The following is a 19,020-nucleotide window of genomic DNA, read 5'->3' as shown; positions in this document are numbered from 1 at the left end:
TCAGATGAATGTCAACATTATATTTTGTCAAAGTACGCAGAAAAAAAAAGGAAATTTGAAATTAGTTTTGATTCTCGTACGAAAACTCTAATTTGCTCCTGCAAAAAATTCGAGACCGTTGGACTTCCGTGTCGCCATCAACTTCACATTTTGAAGCACTTGGATTACACATATTTTCCCGGGACTTTGATTCAAAGTAGGTGGACTAATGATGCGAAGGCTTCTGCACCCAGTTATGTTGACATGAATGTGTCTCCAGAAGTGATGCAGATGGCAAGGTTCGCTGCTCTACGTTCAACATCAAGTAGGTTATGCTACATTGCATCAAAGACAGACGAGTCTTTCAAAACCGCAAGAGATGAGATGAAAAAACTAATAGAAGAATTAGAAAACTCGTTTGGTTTGAATGATTCAGTCAACCAGAGCATTGTAGTAAACAATGTTCGTGACCCTCAACGAAAACAACGCAAGCGAAAAGAAGTGCCAAAGAACAAGGTCGAGAAGAAAATTAGGCGATGTGGGTACTGCAACGGTGTGGGACAAAACAAACTAATATGTCCTCAAGTCAAGCTCAGTTTAAGTACAAGCACACAGCCTACATCAACTGATTTTTTCGAAGACGGAATGGAATGACAACGATCTCCATATATCGTAAGTATCAACATAACTCTTCTCCTATTGTGTATAAGATGTACATATAAATATTGAATAAAGGAAGAAAAACCGCGTTACTTAAAAGTATGGACACAATATTAAAAAGTGTCGATATAGGTTGTAGACCTATTCTCTCATAAAACCGGTATATTTATACCAGTTATATTAAAAAATTACCTATTACATTATAATTGTGGGTTCTGATGTTTTTTCAATCGACATTTTTTGAAAAGGTATCGACACTTTTTTCATCCATTCTGGACATAAAGTAGCGACACAATATTAAAAAGTGTCGATATAGGTTGTATACCTATTCTCTCATAGAACCAGTATATCTATACCGGTTATATTATAAAATTACCTATTACATTATAATTATGGGTTCCGACGTTTTTTCAATCGACACTTTTTGAAAATGTATCGACACTTTATGCTGATATTTTTTTGGGTATAATGAAAATTTAGCCATTACAATATAATTATTGATTTCGATGTTTTTGGGGTCGTTACTTTTTATATATTGATCGACACTTTATGGGAGACTTTAAGTTTGGATACATTTGCAAGCAAATGTAAAATACATTAATAACTAGTATTAATATTTCAACAATCCTCAAATATATATGTATACAGAGAAGCAAATATGGAATAATTAATGAAAATATACATACAATATAATCAAACCAAAAGATACATACACAACAATGTTCAAATAATGTACCGACAAACGAAATTAATCCGATGAAAAAGGGTTATTTCTAACGAATTCCGGAACATTAGGGGCCTTCAACAAATTTTCCAAATACTCTCGTATGTTTCCGCCTTTTTCTGAGGACATACACAAATAATTTCAATTATCAAACTACTTCTCTTTTAAATTAACGAAGTGTCGATCCTTATATTAAAGTACCGACACTTTAAATATATTCGGTACCGCTTTACCGGTTTTATCATTTCAATATGATTTTGTCATAGTTTTACCTGTTATATCGTTGTGGATCGATACATTTTTAATTTGGATCGACACGAACCGACAAGTTAAGTTTGCCGGTTGTATAATTTTTTAATATTTCTTCATGACTTAGACCTACTACATTATTATTAGTCAACATTTTCGATAACGCTAAACCGAATTTATTAAATATCTTTTAATATATCTAATAACATCGTATATTAACCGTATATTAATCTGCCGTCCCGTCATACATGACCACAGTTTGGCAACCAAATTCAATTCCACGACCATTGTGATTTCTTACAAAATCAATGATTGACGGACAAGACAACCAATTAATAGTAAAGCTGACTCGAACAGTTTCTCGCTATCATAGTCACATCCATTAAAAACGACGCCATTTCTACACAACCAAACAGTTCAGACAAATCCAATAAAGGACAAGTTCCATAGCTGCTTAAAATTTCTACTAATCGGTTGGAAATTCCATACAATAAGGAAATCAAAACTAAAATTTATTAAACAAATTGGTTAATTTAAAAACAGATCAAATTATTCAAAATCATTTCAGTCCAATTAATGATTTTTTATCAATAATTTGATCCGATTAACAGTGAAGAATTTTAAAAACATAATTAATTCAGTTAATGCATAATCATTTCAATTATTAATCGAACCGATCATTTTAATACTCTATTTTAATTTATTGGATGGATAAACTAAGCTGCAATTTCAGTTTTTTAACATTATTTTTTTAGTCTCTGTCTTAAGCTGCAATTTCCTTTATTAAAAATAAACATACAAACAAATATATACAGCAAATGTAGAAGTAAGTTGTTTATTGAATGGATAATGAACACATATTAGAATAGTGTTACACTATTAGAATAGTGAATGTTATGTAACAGAAAAAAAAAGTCTAAAATTGTTATTATACAATTTAATACTCAGTAATTATCATAATAACATATTATTATTATAATCATAGAAAACATAAGACAATCGAAAACGACTACAAAATTAAAATCCGTTATCTATGATTCTACTACAATCACCACTGCCCATTATTTTCCTCTTTCCACATTTCAACCCAGTTGCGTTGAGCTTCTTCCAATCCCAGCAACGAACCCTTCCTCTCCGAGTCCCAACTGGAAGACAACGTCCCATAAGCAATCCCAAGCGTCGATGCCCCAAACGTTATGAGTGTAGTTAAGAACGGCAACCACAACGGCACGTCCCACAAGTTTCGATCTTTTGCTTCGCCAAACAGGTGCAGTAAAGCCAAGCCAGTGGCCATCGGAACTCCCACCGATACCAAAATCCTCCTTATCATCCTCTCGAACACTACCTGGGGAATTTCCTCGTCCTCACTTTTGTTGTTTTTATTGTTTGAGCTCTTCTTGGCTGCACTATCTTTGACCGGTGGTGTGCCGGAAAATCCTTTGGCATTGGCGTGCAGCTTCCATGATTGGTTTTGTTTATGGGTTTTGATGATTGCAGGGAGGATAGTTGCGGTTCTTGGATTCCGCAGAGATGGCTTTGGAAGGTAAAATTGCTGGGTTTCTGAAGAGAGTAAAGTCTTCATTGTTTCTTTCAATTAGCTTCCTTCCAAAGAAGCAGTTTTTAATCTTCTTATAACATAACAATCAGCACCTTATCCAAAACATTGAACGGCAGTGCTTTCTCTTATAGTTTTCATATCAGATATTTTTGGTTCCATATTTGGCGTGTAAAGTTTGTGGAAAAAAATGTAATTGAAAAATAAAATTATATAGGGTAAAATACACAAATGGTCCCTCAACTATAGAATACTATTTTTTGAGTCCCTCAACTATTAAAGGATAAAAAATAGTCACCCAACTATAAGACATTGTTCCGTTAAAAAGTTAACGATAGTCTGAGTTGAACGTTAACTTGCCGACTGAGATATGATAAAATCTGATCTCATAATCTCAAACGACTACATATCTCAGTCAACATGTTAATGTCATGCTCAAACAATCGTTCATTTTTTAACTGATCAAGATGGGTTTAAAACATAATGAATAGTTTGATGATCATTTTGTAACTTTTAATAATCGAACGACTTAACAAAGCAACATCTTATAATCGAAAGACTATATTATAACTTTTAAAAGTTGAGAGACACAACAAAATAGTACCTTATAGTTGAGGAACCGTTTATGTACTTTACCTAGTTATATATTCTGTTTTTTAAGAATACAAAATTATATCAAATCCAACATTAGAATAATATTGGACATTAGAGTGTCTTGAGTTATAAGAAGAAAAAAAAAGATTTAGACTATTATTGCATGAATGAAAATAGATGATTGAGATTGACTCGTTTTTTTTTCTAGTAAACATCTTTTTATTTCCTACTGTTAATCTCATCTATCTATTTTCACTCATCCATCAATCCTAAATCTGTGTAAAATTAAAAAAAATTTACATTGTAACATGATCCTATATGTATATATTCAATTATAAAAAATGATTTTTTTTTTATTTTCGGTTACCAAAATAAACTTTTTATGATTAGGTGATAAACTGTAGTTTATGCTAATATTATATTATACTTCATCAAGGAAAGATGATTGAAGGGAAGAATACACCAACGATCCTCACTCCATAAACAAGTTACATTTGATGGAGAGAGACAAAACAAAAGAAAGGATACATTTGATGGCAGCCAGCAAAGGTTTTTTTTTTTTTGAGCCTGCCAAATACAAAAACCTTGGAAGAATGGTAGACGAAATGATACACAAATATGTTGCACAGAGACAACTTGAGCATTCATTTTGATGAGCCTGTTTTCTGTTTTTGTGGTCTCTGATGGCTCCTTGGGAACAACAAGTCGTTAAGTTGTCTCTCAGCACTATACTCTGAGGTGGCCTGCAAACCCCAATTCAATTAAACAAAGGTGCCATACTTGAAAAAGTTCCAACAAAAAAAGGAAAGGTCACATACCCGGGAATTAAATGCGAATCTTAAGGTTTCAATTTGGGTTCCACTGCAAGCTCTCAGCACAAACCCAAGGGAATCCACACTGATAATAGCTACCTCCTATAATTGTTTGCAAACAAAATGAATCATTTTTAAGAAGTATTAGCTAACCAAAAAACAAATGATACTACGTCAGCTAGATTGGTTCCTCTTATATAACCATATATCCATCTTAAATGGTGAATGACAGGGATGGATACAGGATTTTACGCTTAGGGAGGTGAACTTATAAAATTTTAGGGAGAACAAAAACAAATTATCAATAGAAAATACAAAAAAATAGTTAAATTATAAGAGACGGTCGCCCCCTTGGTCCATCCCTGGTGATGGACAGACAACTTAGAAGAGTATAAGTCGAGTTGAACAGGGTAGCTGTAGAAGAACATCAAGACAGTGGACTTTCATCCCTATGATGATTTCATACCCTTTAAATTATTTCTTTTTACCTCCACTTGAATACCCTTGCATCTCAAACAGAGTGATTTGAGTGCTTGCGTGGTCTTTTCTCCACCAGCTTTCAAGCGAGATATAATCTTGGAAGCTGCGTGTGCAATAGCATCAGGTTGAGCTTGATTGAAGTCTTCTAGTTCAACATCTGTCTGGAGAATCAACAGAAATCAATTATCATCCTGAAATCTTATATGGTGTGGTAAAAGGCTAAAAAGAAAATTACATAAATAAATAAAAAGTGAAAACTCTAATGACAATAGCAAAGGCAGGTAGAAATAAAAGCATATGATTTGTCACATAGAAGTTGATGCAAAAAGTACTATGAATATAACAGGCTGTATCATAGAGAACCTTTAATGTTGCCAAAAAGGCGATAAGCCTATACATCTTCACAAAATCCTGGACTTGGTAGCACTTAAATTGTTCTGAGGAATGAATGTTCTATGTCCAAAAGATGTATCAAGCAAACCATATATTTATAAAAGAATGTCTCTTGATTACAGCTATAAACAATGCATATCAATCACCAGCATGATTATTCTATCTGAGGAAAACGAGACCATAAACATTGCTAATATCTCACACACATAACATGGATGTCCATAAGTTAATAAAACCAAATTTACAGGAGGAAAGGAATGATAACCGCTGAAAATAAAAGCCTTTTACAAACCTGATGTCCATGTGCTGTGATTAGCTGAATTTTAATCATCTCTAATTTGTAAAACGAAGACCCGTTTGTTGATATATCATTTTTCTCTGATTCTTCGGATGTTGAACTATCTTTTGATGATTCTGATTCATTTCTGCAACCATTAATTATGCCAAGATCTTCTACTTTGTATCCCTCAACTTTCGCATCCTGATGATTTGTAGCAGAATCATGAGACTGATTAGTAGACATATGCTTCTGAATTTCAGAATGTTCTTCAGTGAAGGCAAGCCTTAGAAGGCCTTGGATAACTAAACCATCCGAAGGCTGTTCCATCCAGTCTATAGGATCATCTGAGGCAACCTACGAAACATAAATTAAGAGAAACCATTGTGAAAATGTCGTCAGAACAAACCATGCATAAAAGATATTTTCTTCAAGATACAGATGTGACCATGGGGTAAGGTACTTAATGCAAGTTAGTAAATGCTATATACAAGTCGTCTTCCTAATACTGCTTCCAGGCTAATTTGCATTTAGTATTAAACATGAAGTACCATTACCTCAGTCAACTTTTTGGCAAAGTACATAGGATGGGATGAACGCATTGTCTCCAATTTTGCCCAGTCTCCTAGAGTCCCATCAGAATCATCTTGATCAGCTTCATCTTCAAAAGCAGCAATCCACTCCTACAAACAAAAAATTAATATTTGAAAGGAAAAGCTAAATCCGTCTTCATATTTGAGAGCTAAATTCATGCATAAAGTTAATATGAAAGGAAGAGGGAGAAGGGAAATGGTCAAACCTCATCATAATCTTCATCATCGTCGTCGTCGTCGTCGTCGTCGTCGTCATCATCTTCATCTTCAATATCAATACCTTCATCGTCAATTTCCTCAATTCCAAAATCAACTTCTGATGGACCTGATAACTCAATTTCCTTCATGATTTCTGTAGTGTCAAATCCTATAATGACTTGCTGCATTACATGAATTAAATAAGCTTTAAGGAACACAGTAGCAAAAAAGAGGACTCTTTTGTTAACATTTTATGTTGGGCACCAACTCAACTCAAAATGATGCCCATTTGCGTGTTAGAATGATGTAGTCATTAAAATGTCAGATCAAGGATATTAAATAGAATATGCAATGCATATGTCAAGAATCAGTTATGAATTGGTTGCATGGAAAAACAGCACTAACGTCAAATTGGAAAAGAGAAAACTGCGTGCAAGATCTAAATACCATCTTGAGACATGCATACAAGTCATGCATTAGCAAAATTATGAAAGAAAAATGTTGCATACCACAAAGTTATTTTCTACAGTAAGACTTTGCAAAATATCTTCATCACTTTTCACGTGCAGGTATACATCTGCAAGGCATCAGAGAAAAACTTCAATTTGCAAATTGAGGCTGTCAAGCTCAAATACTTGAAACAGGAATAGTCAACTTACTTCCATGCTCATCGGTTGCATAAGGCAAGTCTGGCCACATAATATTTTCATGAACTTCACCATTGATCATCCCTGAAAACATAACTGTTGCTTTACTATTCACCTGAAAAAGACATAAGACAGCCAACATTAGCCATACAAACAGGCTGAATAGCAGGAATCAGAAACATAAGAGTACATATTCCAAATGTTAACCAAACCAAAATGCATAAAATACATCTAATTTACGATTCTTCAAAAATAACAAACAAGAATACCATATACAAAATACAAACATGTTATTTACAGTAAAGCCATTCCTAAGGAAGTTGATTCCATTATCAATAATGAATGCGATACCTCAACGATCGTCCTAGAGGTTTCTGCAGCTGTGAGTGTAGCATCATCACTATTTTTAGACGTAGACTCACCAATCTCCTCAAAAGGATGGAAATTTGACCTTCCATTCTGCTTGGCAGGATCAGATGCTGAACCTAAATGCTCTGCTGTTGCTCGAATGTTGTTCTTTATCCTTCTCGAAAGGGAAGCACTATTTAGCCTTCCAAATCCATTCCTGCAAAAGCAACTCTTAGGTTTTGCTTGGCAAGATGGAAAGGTAATCGAAAAGATGGAGAATTGAAGGAGTAAAAAAGTAGAAAGATGGAAAAGAATATTTTTTTTTTATAGAAATAGGGCCTCATTAAAAAACCCCTTCATAACCATTAAGCTCCTAGAAACTCAATGATCATAAGAAGGAGGAGAAGAGTGCCCAAAGATTTATTACTATAGCAATAGATACAACTAGTTCAGAACATAAAATACAACATAAAACCCCTTTAAACCAACCCCAAAGACAACCACCAAATACAAACAAAACACAAACCCTTGTGCTATCCTATGCCTGATTTAGCTAAACGATCAGCTTCCACATTTATACATCTGTTAACAAGCCTAGTAGTTACATTGAACTGACTAACTAACTTGGCTATAACTCTGACCACTTGAACATAAAGATCTGGACATGTCTCCGGATTGTAAGAATCACTCTCTAGAATTAGACTTCCTTTATCCCTCCAAACCGATTTCAAAAACAAATCTTTTAGTAGGAAAGATGGAAAAACTGAAAGAAAGAATAAAAAACTTTATATTCACTGCATAGTATGAAAAGTGAGAGGATATATATATATATATATATATATATATATATATATATATATAATTTAATAAAATGTCTCCATTACAAAGCAAAAGGACGAGTATCCAATGAAATTATTGTTCAACTTATGTTATTTCAAACTATTATGAATTATCTTTTGAATTATTGTATAGCTTTAGTCATTTTCATTGGCTACAACAAAAATGTAAAAAGAGACGGAAACTTTCAATAAAAAGGCTTTAATTTTGTGTTGGAAGACACGACCTCATTTCCACGTTCAAAGAATAAAATTCTCTCTGAATCAAAGTTCTCATTTCAGATCCACGGGATATATATATATATATATATATTGAACCCTATAGTTACACCTTTCTCATTTCCTCTCTTCTTATCATTCCGATCTAGAAAAAAATGTTTTTATACATGAGTATGAAAGATGATAATCTTTTCTATTTTTTTTCACACCCAACACATTTAAAATTTTATTTTGTGTATTCTTTTTCATTCTCTTCTTCCATCCTTCCATTATTTAACTCAACCAAGCGCATGCTTATAACTATTTTTCTTTATCGACGGACACATTTTTACAAAAAACACAAAATCTTTTGAAAACCCTGAAGGAAAAAAGGAAAAAACTATTTTTCCCTTATAGGTTTAGACTGCAATCAATTTATGATATTTTGCAGAATTTGACAATTCTTTTCTTTTGCAGTCTAAAAATGAGTTACTGGGGAAAAATTTAAAATCACATGAGAGAAAAGAAAAGAAAAATCTAACAAGTAATTACTCAAAAAGAAGACATAAATTAAACTTAGTACCAAGTTACGTTGAAGCCTCCACCGCGAAACAGCCGGCGAGAGGTGACGTGGCAACTAGTAACCTCACCAGAGCTGCAGGTAGGACGAGAATCTACTCAAACAGTAAATGCACAACATATACAAAAAAGGGGTTAAGTCTCTGTTTGGCAGCTAAGAAATGCAAGAAAACTTGGATAAAAGCTAAACATATCGAGTTGTTCGTTGCAACTCAGTTGAGTCGAGCTGCTTCATTAACAAAGCTGAATTGAGAAGCTGTAAACAGTATAAAAAATTTATGATTCATAAATGTAACAAATAGGAGGTGAAGGACAGGGAAGAGAGTTACGGTGTAAGGCGGAGGAGTAGAAGAAATTTGCAGCGGTGGGGAATCGGACGGCCATAGCTGATTCTATCATCATCATCATTTCAAAATAGAACAAAAAAAAAGGAAATTAATTGGGTTCGTTGTGTCTCACTCTCCTGACATATGTGAGATTGAGCGGTGTTTTTGTGATGCACCCAGCGTTCGTTCCCCTTCGAAGAGCTAATGAGAAGATGAGGTATGAAGGTGCAGTTCATCTGCGGCGAATGAGATTTTGTATTTACGGCAATCTTACACGTGGGAAAATATGATTGGATATTGAATTTATATAAATTTTATCTGAGAGGCGAAAAGACAAATAAGCCCAGACACACTTGAATGACACCTTGTTTGGATAACCAGAAAATCAGAAGGGAAAAAAAAGGAACAAAGGGGGAACGTATCTTCTATCTACGACATTGAAGCCATCTCTTGGGACTTAAACATTGAAATCTTCTCTCTTAAACCCTCGAATTCTCAAGCCGGTAAGCCTCTTCCGGTCTCCTTCTCTTTTAAGTAATTGTGTTTGGTTGCTGAGAAAATGCTGAAACAAGAAAACTGCTTTGTTAACGGTAATTGGTGCTATCGTAATTAATCAATATTTCTTCTTTTTGTTTCTGGTTTTGCATTATTCCAGGATGCTTTGTTGCAGATATGCTCTGCCACTTATTACTAAAAGGTTGGAATCAGTTAAAATAACCCAGAGATTTAGGAATACTTCGGTACGTTTTCATTTGAAACTTCAGTATTATATGAATGTGTGTATGTAATTTTTAAAATTCAATTGTCTTTATGATGAATCGGTAAATCTCAAATGATTTTCAGGTATGCGCCGCTAAAGGTCCAAGGCCTCGATATCCTCGGGTATGGAAATCAAGGAAGAGAATTGGAACTGTCTCAAAATCAGCTAATCTTGTTGCTTGTGTAAGTTGTTCTTGCTTTTACTATCTTATGCAAGTTAAATATTAGCAAAACAGATATCCTAGTTGGTTGCTGGTTCGGAAATGAGTTAAGCTGAGTTTTTCGTGGTAGGGTGAACTTGTATACGAAATGATCGATGTGAATTTGGTTCTTTCTATAGAAATCTTGAGATATATTCATCTATTATTGGCCATGCTTATGTAGGTAAAACAACGGTCAAATGTCAAGGAGGAAGTTTACGGGGCTCTTGATTCCTTTATTGCGTGGGAACTAGAGTTCCCTTTAATTATAGTGAAGAAAGCATTGAAGATCCTTCAGAACGAACAAGAGTGGAAGAGAATAATTCAGGTAAATACCTGTCATTTCAGATTGTTTTGTAATTTCTCTTTAATTTTATCCTTGTTTTTGGCTTTCTACATTAAAAAGAGATTAGTCTAGGAAAGTGCACTTTCACTTGCAGGTGATAAAATGGATGCTAAGCAAAGGTCAAGGAAGAACAATGGGGACATATTTCACCTTACTGAATGCTTTGGCAGAGGATGGGAGACTTGAGGAGGCTGAAGAGCTATGGGCCAAACTGTTTTCTGATAATTTAGGAAGCACCCCGCGTATTTTCTTTGATAAAATGATTTCAATTTATTACCACAAGGACATGCATGATAAGATGTTTGAGGTATTGTATTGTCATCTCATTCAAGACTCTTATCACAACGATGTGCTTTATCATAATTTGAACGTACTGGTTAGCCTTTTTTTTAATCTTCCATTGATTTCTCCGAGTGAGCGTGCATCTAGTTCTGAATCTTCTGATCCCAAGTCTGGTTTTATATTCCCTTGAAACACCATGTAGCAGAGTTGAGATGGTTCGTGAAAATGAAAATATAATGCGGTATTGGCACAACTTAGGGTAGATTCCTGTAATCCAGTAACTCCAAATCTGTCATCGTTTTATTGTGCTTTTCTTTGTCAATACGATACATAGCTGTCTTCATTTCCTCGTGTTCTAAATCTTCTATTGACCTAAAACGATAATCAGTTTGGTTTTAGGCACTGGTTAATCATGCATTTATAATTTCTGAATTAATTTAGGCTCCATTTCGTTGGTGCTTTTACTTTATGATATTTTTATTTTATGATATTTTTATTTGGTTGTCAGTTCAAATTTTTTTTTTGCTTCCGACTTACTATTGGAAAGACCAAAAAGAAAAAGCATCAAACAGACAGAGCCTTAGTAATTTAAATTTTTAAATATGTTATGACCCTATGAGTGAGTAATGGATGTTCTAAACCTCTCCACACCTACTAATGTAACCAGTGCAATACTTTTATAGGTATTTGCTGACATGGAAGAGCTTGGTGTCAAGCCAAGTATATCAGTTGTTTCAATGATTGGAATTGTCTTCCAAAAGTTGTGCATGTTGGACAAGTATGATAAATTAAAGAAGAAATATCCACCTCCGAAATGGGAATATCGGTACATCAAAGGAAAGCGTGTCAGAATTCAAGTAAAGCAGCTACAGGAATTTGATAAAACTGCTAAAGGCATCACTGAGGACAAGGAAACTGAAGAGATTTCGAGTTTAGAGCATGAGGAAGTAGAAGCAAGTTCAAATAAAGTAAAGCAGCTACAAGAACTTGATAAAATTGCCAAAGTTGACACTGAGGACAACGAAACTAAAAAGGATTCGAGTGTAGAGCATGAGGAAGCAAGTTCAAATAAAGTAAAGCATCTACAGGAAGTTGATAAAATTGCCAAAGGTGTCACTGAGGACAAGGAAACTGAAATGAATTTGAGTTTAAAGCATGAGGAAGCTGAAGCAAGTTCAAATACATTCACTACTAAAGCTAATATATAACATCTTGATTGATCGATAATCTTATATCCAGCAAGCCTTGGCCTTGATAGTTAAGTGCAATAGATTTGATCTCAGCAGCAAATTAAGGAAAGGTATATGACAACCCTTTCTCATGTCATGTTATTTTGTATCAGCACTCTTTGTCAGGTTAGGTTTGTTCAGGGCTTCTTGTAAACATATGCAAGCTGTAGGATGGTAAGAATTCTTTCTTCCTTTTCTCGTACAGACAACTGAAAATTATTTGATGAAGCTGATGATTGAATTCGAGATACATAGTTGTGAATGGTTACCTAGCTTTCTTGTTGGTTATTCATGGTTGATACTTTTCTTACATCAAATTGAAGTGATAAGATTTCCGTTGATCAATTCTTAGTTTCATTGATACATAAATTTATTTGGAGGGTGAGAATATTGTAATGGGTTGAGAGTTTTGTCAAGCCTTTTGCTTTAAGAAGTTAATATATTTGATAGCCATTGGAGTATAAAAGGAGGCATATCAGAGGAAATAAGGCTGCTAATTATAAGGGTGTCATACTTAAGTCGCGCTTCACCGTATTTTTAGTTCTGGCAGCGCGAGTTTTTGGTACAGATGTATTGGTGTTGTGTTGCATGACTGACCTGATATCATTTTGCTACTACATAGGTCTTTGATGCCTTAGTCATTGGAAAGGGTGATAGGATGCCTATGATTCCATGCTGCATGATTATATTACTACATAAATGATTCCATGCAACTGGTAATGCTATTATTGCTATAAATTGGAATATTGGATAGAAGGGAATATGGCATAATATAGGAATGAGAAAAGCACCCCGTTAGCCATTTGAAAATTGAAATGTGTTACCCACATGTATAGTACCAAAACTATGAATATCAGTCCTTTTTCTTTGTCTTTTCATTGAATCTCTGCAAATTAAAGAGCAAATATAAATATCTATCCTTCTTATGGTTAATGTTATAGCAGTTGCCACAAGTTAAATTGGTTTCTAACATTAGAAATTGGAGTGGTAGTGATATTTGTTACTCTAATAATAAGATCAAGTGTTGTAGTGGTTAAATTGAAAAAAGGTGAATTCAAAAGCAGTGGCAGTAAGTTGAATTATAGTGGGAATGGAAAATGACCATCAAGTATATTAGATAAAATGTATATATAACATAATATATATAGTTAAAATTGTTTTATTTTTAAATATAAGCATATTAAATAAATAAAAGTACATATAAACTTCCCTTGTTTTTTATGAAATTTCTATTTATTCACTTAGAGATAGGATCCACTTAGATCATGTAAAATTCTTTAATTTTGTGTAAATTTAGGATCATTAGATGAATGTAAGTGGATTGTTGAAATATCACTCATTTTCTCTTATTTCCCTTATTATTTTTTGAAAACCGAGAAAAGGAAAGGAACCCTACCTTTTTTTTATAAACAATTCCTATCTAGGGGGAGAGGAAAGAGAATTTTACTTCTAATGGGTAATGAATCCACAACCTAGAAGAAGGGGATATGTCAACTGAAGCTCTTAGCCACCTGCTACAGAGATGGTCGACAAGCCTACTAAATTTTATAATTTACCTTTTGTTTATTCTTTATCTAAAAGGTATGTTTTTACTAAGCTTATCGTCCTTACAATTTTGCTTTGTTTGTTGTGCACCCTCTACAATGTTCTTCTTGCCTTCTTGTTCTTCTTTATTTTTTGAGTATAAAAAGAATTAATAAGCTCTGATATAAAAATGTTGTTTAGATATCTCGAGTCTTTAAGAAAAGAGATTTTAGACTCATATCTCTTTGGAAGTATTGTGATAACCTTCTTAACAACTCTTTTTTTTTTCACTAAAATGAGAGTTGTTGTTGTCTAGTCTTCTCTTAACTTTGGAATTCTTCTTTCAGCTTGTCCTAAGCTACTTTAGGAGTCTCACAAGCCATGATCCTTGTAAAGATCACATCATAAACTTCATTATGAATGCAAGACATGAATTTGTATTTCTTCACACACTCTTCACTGTGTTGATCTGAGTTAATGTTGACTCTCAAAGGTAGTTGATCTCTTTCAGTTTTGTTAAGAAACTAGATTGAGCTTCAATATACAACACACATTGAATTCTTTCTCATTGCTTTCAGTGCATCAGTTACATTGTTTTTATAGCAGCTCATAGAAGCTTAGCACAAGTCTAGAGGCTTTACAACTAACTCAACTAACTACTAACAGTTCTAACTCCCTTAACTAATCCTTAATTGCTTAGTTATTTTAATATTTTCTCTACTTTCTCCTCCTCCTTCAACAAGGTAAGACATACATCCTTCCGTTCAACTTGAATCGGAAGTGTCGATGCTTCCTTCCGTTCGACTTGAATCGAAAGTGTCGATGCTTCCTTCCGTTCGACTTGAATCGGAAGTGCCGATGCTTCTTCCGTTCGACTTGAATCGGAAGTGCCGATGCTTCTCTCCATTCAACTTGAATCGGAAGTGTCGATGCTTCCATCCGTTCGACTTGAATCGGAATTGACGATGCTTATCTGCTCAGTTTTCTCAATACCAAGATTCATATCACTACTTCCAAATTCTCTCGAAGAATCGTTACCTTATCTGCTCAGTTTTCTCAATACCAAGATTGATTAAAAGATACTATTTTTTTTAATAATATAGGGTGATTACAAGGAAAACAACACTCCATTTAACAACGGAGATCATTTGATAAGTTCAAAAGATACTACTTTGATCACTACCATTGATAATACAAGTAATATACATCTAATCTATTCTTCAAACGAATGGCTAATTAACTCTGGTGTACGGATCAAATGACATGTAATACTAACACATTATATCTCATTTTCCTTATTCTCGTATTGTTCAATATTCTTCTGATAAAGAAGATTATTGGTAAAGTACATGTATCCAACGATCTCTACATTCTTGATACATGAATTCTAAGACCAGTTGCATTCTCAAGTATCGGATCTTCATTTAAAGCATGTCGTCATTTGGGAATTAGCACAATGGAATGAATTTATTGAACATTTATTTTTCTTCTATGATTTATGGAATATCTCTATGGTTTCCCCCAAGGAGCCAGGTTCATTTTTTTTCAGCTTGATTGGGAGCTCGACCAAATGCTAAGGACAGTGCAATTTGGAAAATTCTCCATTTACGATTATTTAGTCTATATGGTTATCAAGGAATGAGATTACATTCAAGGCAAAGGTCTTTAATCTTCCACAGTCGATCGTCTTAATTAAATTTCGGGTGGCTTGGCCAAATTTCCCGATGTGTCGGCTTCCAAGGATGACTTTATAGCTGATATGGTTAGAGCTGAGAGATCCCTGTTACAACACCGTCTAGCCTTTCCTACTCCTGTTTGGTGCCCTCCCCCTCTCGGCTGGTTAAAACTGAACGTGGATGGTGTCCTTCCTGTGTTGGTTTTATCTATGAAGGTTGGTTGATTATTCGATATATCTCAAGAGCCATAAACATCAAGGCGGACTCTCTTGCTAAAAGAGGGATATGTTAACATCTTCGTTTGGCAGTTGGTTATATGATCTCTAGTATCCATACTATATTTTTTGCAGGTTAGATTTATGTGAGTAGAGGTTAAACAGGTTCTTGGGGGTGTGAAATTCATTTGTTATCATGGAAGGGATTTAGTTGATAAAATATTTTAATCCTGCATTTTGGTTTCTTGTCAGTGTGACAAGCGTCGTAATTATCAAATAAATAAGCTAAGAATGTAGTATAGAAAAGAAACTGTCGATCCGCAGAGACTTAGAAATTTTCAATGTTGGTTTGAATTAATCTTGATCCAAGAAAACTGCAAAATAAATTGAATAAATTGAAATAAATAAAAATAAGAAAAATAAGAAAAGTAAATGATTCAAAATAATTATGATGAGAGATAGCTTCCAGTTTCGCTTCGTCTTAATCGGTTTCAATCATTGAAATAGATTTTACTTCGGGATTATTGCCTGTTACAGTCTACAAGGCACAACCCTTGTATTTGCTATTCTCTCTTGGTTTCCCTTAGGGATCTCCGCTAAGTTTGTTCTTAGGAAGTTGAATTTGCTACAAGCTGACACTTCTCCTCAAAAGTAAATCAAAACAACATTCAAGTCAATGTGCACTCTTTGAATCGAAAGTGTTGCTATATTTAAAGGAAGAGTCGATTGCCAATCCTAGTTTATAGAAAATGAAGAAAGATACATTAAGGTATGAAGAGCTTTTTAATTCTCATGAAACGGATTAAGTTGTTGCTAAGCTTTTGGCTAATAGGAAAATTAACTAAGCATGATAAAAATCATACTTAGCATTAAAAAGAAAGAAAGCTAGAAAAAAATAGAATAAAGATGAAGAAGAAAAAGAACTTTATAGAACTGAAAACCTTAAAGCCAACCCAAATTCAATCCATCTCAAGCTTCAGTGGGATATTTATAGCTTGAGGTAATCTAAAGAAAATAAAATGCTAAAAGATAATCCTAAAATTATTCAAATACTTTAAATCTTAAATAATATCAATCTAGAATCCTAAATAATAGCATATTAGAATCCTATTAATAACACGCTAGAATCCTAATTAAAATAATAATAAATCCAAATATTTAAATTCAATTATAATTCTTTGAATCCTAAAGAGTTTTCCGTCTGTCATTCTTTTCTTCTTAATTCTATTGACCGGGTCATCTTCTAGAAGTTATCACTGACTGGACTGTAGATTCTGTCACGTTGACATCGTCATGCCCCTGTGTTTAGCCTTGATTCCATAAAATAAAAAAAATCTGCAAAACTCGCCCTTTAAATGTTGTTTTCTGGAAAATATAGTCATGCACGGAATTAAACATAAACGACCTAATTTAACAATATCAAAGAGATAACACAGAGTAATTAGCAACAAAATGTTAACAAAATAAAACAATCATCAAATTCCCCCTCACTTATTCAATGCTTGTCCTCAAGCATACTTCAATCCCTATTTCCATCATTTACCAAAGATTTACACATAAAAAAAAATTTTAAATCTCAAGTTCAAGCATGGATTGAAAAAGTTAGACAAGATAATCAAATAAAATTGACAAGCTAATCCAATGAACAACAATTAACCAAATGAATAAGGGTTAAATACGCAGAGATTTTGTTATTTGCTATTTTCTTATGAGATGAAATCGAGCCAAGTTTAGTTTCCTCATGAGAAGCAATTGGCAGAGTGTGAGTTTTATTTGCCTCCCCTTTTGTATCACTCACTTTTTTTTGTATTTAAACGCTTATTTCCTTTCTCTTTTTTCGTTTTTCATTTTTTAAATTCCTCCCTTTTTCTACGCTTCTCTCTACCTTTTTAACTCTATAGTCTCGACTCGTCACTGAACCTTTAAATTGGAAACGAGATGACAACCCAAGCACCCGGTTCTCCAATCTGGTCACATTCAAAGGGTCTACCACTCACAATCGTCTCACAAAGTTATACACCTAAAGATAACATTAATCACTAACGAAATAAGCACAAGCTCACATTTAAGCAACATTTTCATCAAATCATCTTATTGACTTAAATCAATTATTCATGCATAACAAGATTAACTCAAGCTTGTAAACAAGGAATTATGACAAAACTAACAAGTCAACCAACGCAAGCAACAATCATAAGTATCGAAATATCTCATTAAACCAACATGAATAAGCAAGGTGAAATTCTCACTCTACCCCCTTACTTAAAGTGTATTATCCCAATACGAAAATTAAAGCATATGCGAAGGAATAGAGATATTCCCATTGTTTAGTGTCAGTCGTGATCGCGACCCCGAGATCAACAGTGGTGATGAAAAAATTTCTTCAATGTTCGACTAAAATTACTCGATCTGATTCCATCTAAGTTTGTTTGAAAATATTTGGGGTACCTAAAAATAAAAATAAATAAATAAACAAAAATATAAAAATAAAAAATAAATAAAATAAATAAAATAAAATAAAACGAGTTACCTCCCATTGGAGCACTTTTGTTTAATGTCATTAGCTCGATGACCTGGTCCATACTATAGGTTCTACGAGAGATACTTCCTCCACTTCATATGCTTTTCCATCTAAGAAATTTCTTATGAGAAATTCTACGATAATAAAGTTCATTCATTTTATCTTTGTAGATTTGAACATTTTCATAAGCATCTTCGGATCTTTCCCAGTTTTAAATCTTGTCCAAAATAATGGCCGACAATACATATTCTTTACCAAAAAATGAGTTCTACATATGTTCTGGCAATGGTTTCAACACTACTTTTGGTTCTTGTAGAATAGAAGGTAAAAATTTAGTTTGTGAAGGGGTTAACTGTAAATTTGAATCAACAAACGAAATATTTTTCAACTCCCTTGATTTGTCATCTTCATCCCCTAATTCTTTGTACAAATCATCATAAAGATTAGTTTCCGTAAATTCATCGACAACAAGTTCAATAACATTAATGAAACTAATGTTCACAACATCATATGAATACTTCATCTCCTTATAAACGTCAAATTTAACAACCTCACTATCAAATTCCATGGTAAGAAATCCATTCCTTGCACTAATTTTGGTATGTGTCGTGCTTAGAAAGGGAAGACCAAGTAGCATTTCGGAAGAAGTGTTGGCTCGATCATTTTCCATGTCAATGACATAGAAATTCGCTGGAAAATTAAATCGTTTACCTTAAGTAGTACATTCTCAAGAAGGCCTTTAGGATAAAGACAGATCGATCAATGAGCTAAATCGTTACTCTAGTTTCCTTCAAAGGCTCAGCAGAAAGTGAGTTGTAAT

At 33.7% G+C, this 19,020-nt stretch overlaps 3 protein-coding genes across 5 annotated transcripts; 1 reads left to right on the top strand and 2 right to left on the bottom strand.

Annotated features, from left to right (window-relative positions):
• Positions 1-2,637: 2,637 nt before the first annotated feature.
• Positions 2,638-3,253, bottom strand: LOC120162958 (uncharacterized protein PAM68-like). The gene has a single exon (XM_039172991.1). The coding sequence runs from the start codon at positions 3,192-3,194 to the stop codon at positions 2,661-2,663; it is 534 nt and encodes a 177-aa protein (XP_039028922.1). The 5' UTR covers positions 3,195-3,253; the 3' UTR covers positions 2,638-2,660.
• A 1,073-nt stretch (positions 3,254-4,326) lies between these two features.
• Positions 4,327-17,107, bottom strand: LOC120163153 (uncharacterized protein At3g49140-like). 3 transcript variants are annotated; one of them, XM_039173148.1, is made up of 12 exons: positions 17,095-17,107; positions 9,452-9,580; positions 9,127-9,217; positions 7,513-7,726; positions 7,174-7,276; positions 7,024-7,091; positions 6,523-6,696; positions 6,281-6,406; positions 5,739-6,080; positions 5,062-5,214; positions 4,580-4,675; positions 4,327-4,507 (listed from the first exon to the last, which is right to left on the bottom strand). In XM_039173148.1, exons 2-12 carry the CDS (start codon positions 9,528-9,530, stop codon positions 4,406-4,408), a joined length of 1,548 nt encoding a protein of 515 aa, XP_039029079.1. In that variant the 5' UTR covers positions 9,531-9,580; positions 17,095-17,107; the 3' UTR covers positions 4,327-4,405. The 3 variants fall into 3 exon arrangements, with proteins under 3 accessions (XP_039029079.1, XP_039029080.1, XP_039029081.1); XM_039173149.1 differs by having other exon boundaries at positions 4,327-4,504; XM_039173150.1 differs by lacking the exons at positions 9,127-9,217; positions 9,452-9,580; positions 17,095-17,107 and adding an exon at positions 8,675-8,743.
• On the top strand, positions 9,814-12,512 carry LOC120163155 (pentatricopeptide repeat-containing protein At4g21190-like). The gene is made up of 7 exons (XM_039173151.1): positions 9,814-9,911; positions 9,942-9,951; positions 10,104-10,188; positions 10,292-10,390; positions 10,592-10,735; positions 10,848-11,060; positions 11,719-12,512. Exons 3-7 carry the CDS (start codon positions 10,105-10,107, stop codon positions 12,241-12,243), a joined length of 1,065 nt encoding a protein of 354 aa, XP_039029082.1. The 5' UTR covers positions 9,814-9,911; positions 9,942-9,951; position 10,104; the 3' UTR covers positions 12,244-12,512.
• Positions 17,108-19,020: the final 1,913 nt, after the last annotated feature.

Source organism: Hibiscus syriacus, unplaced genomic scaffold, assembly GCF_006381635.1.
Source record: "Hibiscus syriacus cultivar Baekdansim isolate YM2019G1 unplaced genomic scaffold, ASM638163v2 tig00111427_pilon, whole genome shotgun sequence".
NCBI classification, from domain to species: domain Eukaryota; kingdom Viridiplantae; phylum Streptophyta; class Magnoliopsida; order Malvales; family Malvaceae; genus Hibiscus; species Hibiscus syriacus.
The sequence above is the reverse complement of the archived record's forward strand: the minus strand, read 5'-3'. Positions and strand labels throughout refer to the sequence as shown.

Coding starts and splice junctions, on each gene's coding strand:
- LOC120162958 (XM_039172991.1), bottom strand. CDS start 3,194: ATGAAGACTTTACTCTCTTCAGAAACCCAGCAATTTTACCTTCCAAAG.
- LOC120163153 (XM_039173148.1), bottom strand. CDS start 9,530: ATGATGATGATGATAGAATCAGCTATGGCCGTCCGATTCCCCACCGCT. Junction 9,218..9,451: donor CTACTCCTCCGCCTTACACC/GTAACTCTCTTC, acceptor CTGTTTGAGTAG/ATTCTCGTCCTACCTGCAGC. Junction 6,697..7,023: donor CTGTAGAAAATAACTTTGTG/GTATGCAACATT, acceptor CATGTAATGCAG/CAAGTCATTATAGGATTTGA.
- LOC120163155 (XM_039173151.1), top strand. CDS start 10,105: ATGCTTTGTTGCAGATATGCTCTGCCACTTATTACTAAAAGGTTGGAA. Junction 10,736..10,847: donor AGTGGAAGAGAATAATTCAG/GTAAATACCTGT, acceptor TTTCACTTGCAG/GTGATAAAATGGATGCTAAG. Junction 11,061..11,718: donor TGCATGATAAGATGTTTGAG/GTATTGTATTGT, acceptor ATACTTTTATAG/GTATTTGCTGACATGGAAGA.